The sequence below is a fragment of the Quercus lobata genome, chromosome 11 (assembly GCF_001633185.2).
Source record: "Quercus lobata isolate SW786 chromosome 11, ValleyOak3.0 Primary Assembly, whole genome shotgun sequence".
Classification (NCBI taxonomy): Eukaryota; Viridiplantae; Streptophyta; class Magnoliopsida; order Fagales; family Fagaceae; genus Quercus; species Quercus lobata.
In genome coordinates, this window is record NC_044914.1 from 44422004 (window position 1) to 44430421 (window position 8418).

Sequence of the window (8418 nt, forward strand, 5' to 3'; positions counted from 1 at the left end):
GAATATATAGGGGTATTTTGGGAGTTTAATAAAAAATTCACTAAATCTAATTTCATTCCCTCCATTCCTTCCAATTTCAAGGTAAATGAAAATTTGAGATTTTAAGAAAATAGAAAGGAATGAGTGTTTCTTCCTACCCATTCCATTCCCTCCCACTTAGGGTGTGTTTGTTTGAATGTGAAATAGGGTAGATGGAAAACTTTGAAGAGAAAATGGGAAGGAAAACTTTTTTAGAGTGTGTTTGGTTGGGTGGAGAGGAAGGAAAATAAATGGTGGAATCCAAGTATTTTCTCCCCTAACCCACCAAAAAGTTTCTCTCCAAAATGGAAAGAAAATTGAAGAGAGAAATTTGGCATCATTTTTGGACGAAAATGCTCATGTACAATTGCACCTTCACCCACGTTGCTTTTCTTCACACTTTTTTTTCTTTCTTTTTTTCCTACGTTGCCTACCATCTTTTTTTTCTTTTTTCTTTTTTTCCTTTCTTTTTACTCTTGATTTACTAGGCTGGCTTGTCTAGTATTCTTTTTTTTTTTTTTTTTTTTTTTTTTTTTTTTTTAGATGTGGATTTTTTATGGACATGATTTTTTTTTTAATAAATTTAGGTGATCGTTTTTTTTTTTTTTTTTTTTTTGTTTATCACTTTTTGGGTTTTAATTGGACATCATTTTTTTTTAATAAGGATATATGCGTAAATTTATATACACTCACTTTTTCCACTCCCAACCAAATGAAAAGGAAGGAAATTAAAATATTTTTTATCCTCCTACTTTTTTATCGTCTCACCATTTTCTATTTTCTCACTTTTCCACTCCTCCAACCAAACGGAACCTTAAACTCCCAAGTAAGAGAATGAATTTTCCTTTTTTATTTATTTATAAAGAGAATGAATTTTCCATTCCCTCCATTAAAACTCTCAAACAAGGGAATGGAAGAATATTATAAAATTATTCTGTTCTTTCATTTTCCTTTCCATTTCATTCTCTCCTTTCAAACAAGGACATTCCATTCTATTTTTTTCCACTATCTTATGATTATTCTATTCTATTTCATTTCATTCTCTTATGAACTCCCAAACAAAGGGTAAAACATATTTAGCATGTCTAGTAAGGTTTCGAACAATACAATTCGTTTGTCTCCGAGAGTAAAAAAAATAATAATAAAATAAAATCAACAAAGGAATCTAAAAGAAGTTTCGCCTCACCAATCAAATGACCATAAGAGACAAAGGAAACATCATCACTAGGCAAAGATTTGGTGATTGTTTCTGAATCAAAATGGTGATTAAGATTGATTCTCAAAAAATAAATAAATGGTGATTAAAAGATTGATCCCACTTTCTCATTGTACATGAGAGGGCCTACAGAATTAAAAAACGACAACAACGTTTTAAGTTCAGGGGAAACAAGCCCAAAAGAACGACAAGTCGTTTATACGGTTTGGCGGCAATATATAAGAGTACAAACAAACGGCATCGTTACTGCACAGGTTTATCTCGTCCAATAAACCCTACTACTTCGTCTTCTTCTATAAGCGCCTCTGCTCTCTCTCTCTCTCTCTCTGATCTGATCCAATGGTATGCACCACTGTACTCATGGCCTACCCAGAAGATTTTCACCATTATCAGCAAAGTTCAACTAATAAGTGTTGGGTTATTGGTTGCAGGCTCCAAAGAAAGAGAAGGCTCCTCCACCTTCCTCCAAGCCTGCCAAATCTGGCGGTGGCAAGCAGAAGAAGAAGGTTAAACTCAGACCCATCCTTTTGAATATACACATACACACACACGCTAAAATTGTGCTTTTTTATTTTGTGGGGGTGGGGGGTGGGGGAGGGTATAGTGCAAGTTTGATATGTTATGATAAATTTTTGATAGAAATGAGAAGTGGGTATTTAGTTTTGATGATATAAAGTGGAATTATGTTGTAAAGTTTTGGTTTTTGGTGTGGGGTGTATGCGTGTGCGTGTTCTGTGCTAAAGTTGTTGGGTTTTTTTTTTTTGGTGTGTGGGATGGGGGGTGTAGTGCAAGTTTGATATGTTGTGATGAATTTTTTTATAGAAATGAGAAGTGAGTATTTTAGTTTTGATGATATAAAGTGGAATTATGTTGTAAAGTTTTGATTTTTGGTGAGGGGTATGCGTGTGTGCTGTGTGCTAAAGTTGTTGTTGTTGTTGTTGTTGTTGTTTTTTTTTTTTTTTTTTTTTTTTTCTCTCTCTCTCTCTGTGGGGTGGGGGGCGTAGTGCAAGTTTGATATGTTGTGGAGGACTTTCTATTTGGTAGAAATGAGAAGTGGGTATTTAATTTTTGATGAATGATGATATATACTTATATAGTGGAATTATGTGTGTGTGCGTGCTAAAGGTTTTCTTTTTTGTGGGGGTGGGGAGTGCAGTGCAAGTTTGATATGTTGTGAGGACTATTTGGTAGAAATGAGACGTGGGTATTTAATTTTTGATGATATAAAGTGGAATTATGTTGTAAAGTGTGGTTTTTAATGGTGGATTACAGAAGTGGAGCAAGGGAAAGCAAAAGGAGAAGGTGAACAACATGGTATTGTTCGACCAGGGCACCTATGACAAGCTACTCTCCGAGGCTCCCAAATACAAACTCATCACACCCTCCATTCTCTCCGACCGTATGAGGGTACTTCTTTTACCTTTTTTCAAAAAATTTGTATTGACTGAGTATTTTGTGTTCTGATTTTGTTGATAGTTTAGTAAGCATCTGTATTGATTTCGTCTAGGTGGTTTTCTTAACTGGAATTTCTAAGCGTGTATTTTTGTTATTATGTTTATCTCAAATCATATAGGTTTAGAAATTATGGAAAATAAATTAAATTTAGTGAAGATGTTAAAATTACTGGACTTGGGATTAGTTCAGATGTGACCATCAGGGCTTTTAGTAAAAGAAATATCAAACTTAGGTAGCTAGTGTTATACTTGATAAAATTAAAATTTCCAAGGAATAATAGTTTGAACCTGATTTAAAACTTGATTACTCATTATATGAGCAGGTGGACAATCTGAAAATGGAAAAATTTATAAGAGTTGGGCAATAATCATGAATGATCATGTATGGATCCACATATTTTTGAGGTGGCTGATTGTTTTCATAGGTTATTGTAGTGAAGATGCCACATTAAAGAAACCTGCTGTCAAGTATGTCAATCTGAAAGACCCACGTTGATGTAGTGGATTCCTGACAATTAAATGTTGTAGAATCCAAAACCCTAAATTGATGCATTCTACAAACCCATTGTGACTGAATTTTTGGTGAGTGCCTTCCCCCCCCAATATGTAGAAGATTCCTCACTTACCAAAATCATCTCATCCACCCACAGTAGTTTGAACCCCAAACGGCCTTGTGAGGACTGAGGAGTACTACCAGGCCACTAGGGTGGTGCACTGAGAGTTTAGAGCTTCTCGGAGAAAAAAAAAAAAGGGGCATTCAAATGTGTGGAGCTCACATCCTAAAAGCTACGGTCCTGGTTCTCATACTTGCTGAGTTTGTGGTAACCCTCACGGGTTGATCCGGAAGTATGGACTGATGTGCTGCAGGCAGTGCTTCCGTAGCAATGCCAAGGAAATTGGTTTTATCAAGTACTGTTAAAAGCTGGGAGGGTCTAATCTACATTGACAATGTTTTCGTCCAAAGAATATGGTGGCTGCTTGGCTTGTTGGGTTCCCCCATTTTTAATTTTGTTTTCATGCTTGAACTAGAAGTTGTGATTTTCCTTTTAATTTTTGTTCATGACGAAGGCTATGTAACGGTGACTTTGTTGGACCTCCTAAAAAAAAAAAAAAAAAAAAAAGTAGAGGTAAGTGCCAATTTCACTTCATGATGTTGCCAAACCTATTTCAGTTTTAGTTTATGGTTGGTGAGTGCCTTAATGTGCCATTGAGAAAGAGTGATTTGATTCAAGCTAAGGGAACAAGAAAAGATAAAAGGCCAAAAGTAACATTAGTAGAAGTTTTGTAAACAGACATATTAATTAAGGAAGTAACAGAGATGATTATTTTGGAAAGGGTAGATTTAGAGAGAATAATGCACGTGGTAGAGTCTAGTTAGGCTGTTGAGGATCCGTACCCCAACCCAAAATTTTGTGACTTAGGCTTTGTTGGTGCTGATAGTGAGGTTATCAAGAATGGCAATCTTTAAACTGTCCAGTTGTAGTCAGTAGTGAATTTTAACTTGCATTTATAATTTTGGTTAGATTTCAATTTCAACGAATATTTTTGCTTCTTGTGATTCTTTAAATCAATATTTTTTGGTGTTTTCTTCTAGTGCTGTTCATGTTTGTTCATCAACATGTCCTGTTAGAGGTAGATGTCTAGTCAGAAATCTATTAATCATGCATAAAAGTTTGGTTAATAATGCGGATTTGCTGATAGTCTCAGCATCATCTATAGATATCTAGAACATTTCTGCTTACTACTTCCATGTTCTAGGTCTATGTTATTGATAGGATCATCACCTAGTTTTACTAGCGTTTGTCTACAAAATTGATAAGTAGTACGTTCCAGATGAACATTGACCTCAGCAATTTGAACTTGCAGCTACATGCTCTTAATACAATTCCCCAAGCAATAATAAAAGCAGTTCCTTTTAATGATTGTTTCATGTTTGATTGTCAACCCTACCATAGGAGTTTTATGTTCCTTTTAATGTCTCATTTGACTTTGTATTCATTTCACAGATTAGTGGATCACTTGCAAGGAGAGCAATCAGAGAATTGATGGCAAGAGGTTTGATCAGGATGGTCTCTGCACATTCAAGCCAGCAGATATACACACGAGCAACAAACACCTAGTTTTCTTATTGTCTATGCTTATTTAGTTTTATCTAGTGGTGCTGAGTTTGACCGCTTTTATTATTTCCATCTTAAGATTTTCCTTCTGGGAATCTTATTAGTGTGCTTCAGCTCAGTTCTAGACTATCAGCCATTTTTGCTGTTTAGGGGAGATCATATTTTTGTTTAGAAGCCTGTTTAATGGAGAGAACATATGTAGGGAGTTAGATTGTTTTTGAGTTTTGCTTAGAATATAGTATCTATTCTTAAAATGGGAATTTGGATATGTTGGTTTTGATCTTCATCATTTCATATTATGCTCTTTTCTACGTGCATAAGGCAGGAAATTTGTGTAGTATGTAATAGGCTCAATTAGCATTAGCATTTTTGGCATTACAGCTTGTGATGGTTCCACTGATATCTGGGGCCTAAGCTAATGGATTCAGCTTTAATGTCATGTGGAAAGGCTGCTCCTTAAATATAAAGAGAAGATCACAAGAAACAGATTGGTAACTACTGGAATCCCCCGAAAAAAGAAAAAAAAAAAAAATCTATTTCAGCATAAGCTAGAAGGCTTTGGAGTCATATTACTTATTGAAATATGAGTTCTATATAATATTTCCAACTATTGAACAGCCATTGTCTTGCTAGATGTTGCCACTGAATTATGTATCGGTGGGAAACATATGGAAGTTGGACAATTGTCAAAAAGGCAAATGTTGCCTTGTGAAATGGCTGTTATTGTTGGAGCTCTATGGTCGTTAATTAACCTGGACTTTATTCCATACCTAGAAACTCATAGAAGTGGATTCACAGCACATGTGAAGACCACAATGAGGTTTCAATACTTCAAATCTAACAACTGACTGGGAACAAGCTTCAGCTTTTCTGGCTGTTGGGCCTAGTCTTCTGGGTTCTCTATCTGAGAGATTGGGCTTCAAAGTTTAAACATCACCCCTTTTTGTCCATACTTTGTGATGGCTCCCCAAAGAAATATATTTTTAAAAGTATTAACTTAGGCACCTTTGCCTATGATCTCTTGGGTGTACAAGTGTGCATTCAACTTACCAATCCGATGAATCTGACCCAATATGACGTCTCAAGTTGGTTTTTATGGAGTGTCGGATTTAATTGGTTTCTAAACTTTTTTGAAGCTTGGAGTGCTTTGAGTTTAGGTTGGCAAAATTTTCAACCCAAGTAATTTGATCCGACAAACGCTATTAATCATTTGGAAAATTCATATTTTTAAATTTATTATTTTGATATTTTTATAATTATGTTTACAAAGATAAATTGTGCGAATTATAAACATTTATTACATAACAAAATAGCCCAACTCGACCTAATCCCTACAGTTTTGGTGAGGTTGTTTTTTAAAGCTACCATGGGTTGGCTTGGTCATATTAGATTAAAAAATTTCTAAAACTCAGGTCAACCTGACCAATACAGACAACTACTCCAATGGTTTATAAATGAACCTTTATAAACCAAGTTGCTCTTGAATAACTCAAATTTGACTTGTCACTAACCAAATAAACTAACGCTTTGTTTGTTTCGTTGGAAAACCTTTTATAAAAATAGTTTTTAACATTTTCCAGTATTTGATAATATATAAAAAATAAAAATAAAATTGGTCAATAGAAAACTATCTTTAGTCAACAGAAAACTCATATGAAAATAAGATTTATTTTCTATAGGTTGTTTTTCAAAAAAAAAAAAAAAAAAAAAAAAAAAAAAAAAAAAAAGAAAAGAAAACAATCTCTCTCTCTCATGCAGTGCATAATTCCTATAAATATTATCTTTTTCTAACTCAAGAAACAATATTTTCTTTCGCTCATTCAGCCTTTCTCACAATAAAATCTCTTATTTCTTCTCTTTCCTTTGTTTTTTCTCTCTTCTCACACCCTCAATATCACCCCCTCTGGCCTCTTCTCTTCCCACGGATTTCTCTCTCTATCTGCCGCTCTTCTTTTTTTCTCCCTATTTCTTCTCCCCTCTATAACACCGTTTTTTAATAATGTTTTTTTTTTTCTTCTCACAGATCCGTCAACAGTTCTATAACAATTTTAGGTATTTATCAAATTATTTGGCCTATGTGGCATTTGAACTATTTAAAATGGAACTTATGGGTATAATGGTTATTTTGAATTATGAGAAGTATGGTTAATATATATATATATATATATATTTATATTGCTCTTGATTTGTGCCACTATAGTACACTTCCAATGTACTTGGTTGGTTTTTTTTTCTAATAAAATTTCTTACGTTACTTATCAAAAATACTGTTTACATACATGAACAAGATAAGTATTTGAGATCATGAAAATTGGACAGCTAATTTTGATTGTATCCGTTGTCAAAATTTTAGTTTGAAAACCAAATTCATTCTTGATTTTTTATTTATTTATTTATATTGATTAGATTAGGTGGGTTTACACAATACACATATTATACATGTTTAAAATTATACAAGAAATGTTATAAAAATGGTGGATACCAAACACCAAAAAACGTTCTCAAGCCCATTTTTAAGATTGTTACCAAACACCAAAAAATGAAATAGTTTTCTAAAAATGCTTTCTAGAAAATAAACCATTTTCCAGAAAACGTTAATGCTGAAACAAACAGAGCGGTAAGCTCAAAATCCAATTTCTTACTCATATATTTCTCACTACACAACTTTAAAGTTATGAGATCCTCAAGTTCTTGATTCTGTGCAGCATAGAGTCTCTGCATACACACACCACCAATCAGGATATCTCAGAGGAATGGATTTGTTAATAATTTACTAGCATGTCACGTGAAGTTTTTGTCACCTAATGTATTGTTGTTTTATGATCCTTATTTTCTTCTTTTGTGTAAGTACTTATCATCCTACACCATTCTTGTTTGTAATGTTGGCTTTAGGTGTCACAAACCAAAGGGCCCATATGCTTGATATTCTTGAGCTCTATTTTCTATTCATCAACCTTACTTCTTTTGTGGACCCACAAGTCTAGTATTTCATAGCTCAACCTTTTACAATTTCCTTTTTGATGGTATAACATTCTAGTATTATACAATGATTTTTTTTTTTTTTTTTTTTGCATTATTTTTTAAACATTTTAATTAGTTGTCAAGTTTGTAAAACTATTTAACAGACTAGCATCTTGAGACTTTAAAACTCGAGTTTAAGGTAGAACTCGAGTTTCTAACACTTGATTTGCAAGGGTTGGTACGCTAATGTAGGCAAAATATCCACCTGGAACTTAAGTCTTTAAGACTCGAGTTCTTACACAGTAGCATCTTTTTTCTTTTTTTTTTGGTGTTTTTCATTCTCCATCTCTAGATCTTCTTCTTCTTTGGCATTCTACAGATCTGACGTTTTCCATTCTCCATCTCCAGATCTTCTTCTTCAAATCCAGTTTTCTTCTCCAGGTCATCTTCTTCCTCTTCTTTTGATCCAGATCTTCTTTTCCTCTTCTTCTTCTCCTTTTCTCCTTTTGCTTCTTCAAATTTGCTCCTATGGAACTCGAGTTCCACATGGCTAAATTGTTCCACACTAGTAGTAGAACTTGAGTTTGAAAGCCGCAATTCTTGTCGTCGAACTTGAGCTTTTCAAACTCGAGATGCTAGTTTACAACATTGT

At 33.9% G+C, this 8418-nt stretch overlaps 1 protein-coding gene across 1 annotated transcript; it reads left to right on the plus strand.

Moving 5' to 3' along the window:
• Positions 1-1469: 1469 nt before the first annotated feature.
• Positions 1470-5091, plus strand: LOC115967609 (40S ribosomal protein S25-2). The gene is made up of 4 exons (XM_031086745.1): positions 1470-1576; positions 1666-1740; positions 2507-2641; positions 4695-5091. The coding sequence occupies exons 1-4, from the start codon at positions 1574-1576 to the stop codon at positions 4806-4808; spliced, it is 327 nt and encodes a 108-aa protein (XP_030942605.1). The 5' UTR covers positions 1470-1573; the 3' UTR covers positions 4809-5091.
• Positions 5092-8418: the final 3327 nt, after the last annotated feature.

What these genes read in the sequence shown, in the direction of transcription:
- LOC115967609 (XM_031086745.1), top strand. An exon ending in GTGGCAAGCAGAAGAAGAAG is followed by an intron (nt 1,741 to 2,506) that starts GTTAAACTCAGA and finishes GGTGGATTACAG; the next exon opens with AAGTGGAGCAAGGGAAAGCA. An exon ending in TTCTCTCCGACCGTATGAGG is followed by an intron (nt 2,642 to 4,694) that starts GTACTTCTTTTA and finishes TTCATTTCACAG; the next exon opens with ATTAGTGGATCACTTGCAAG.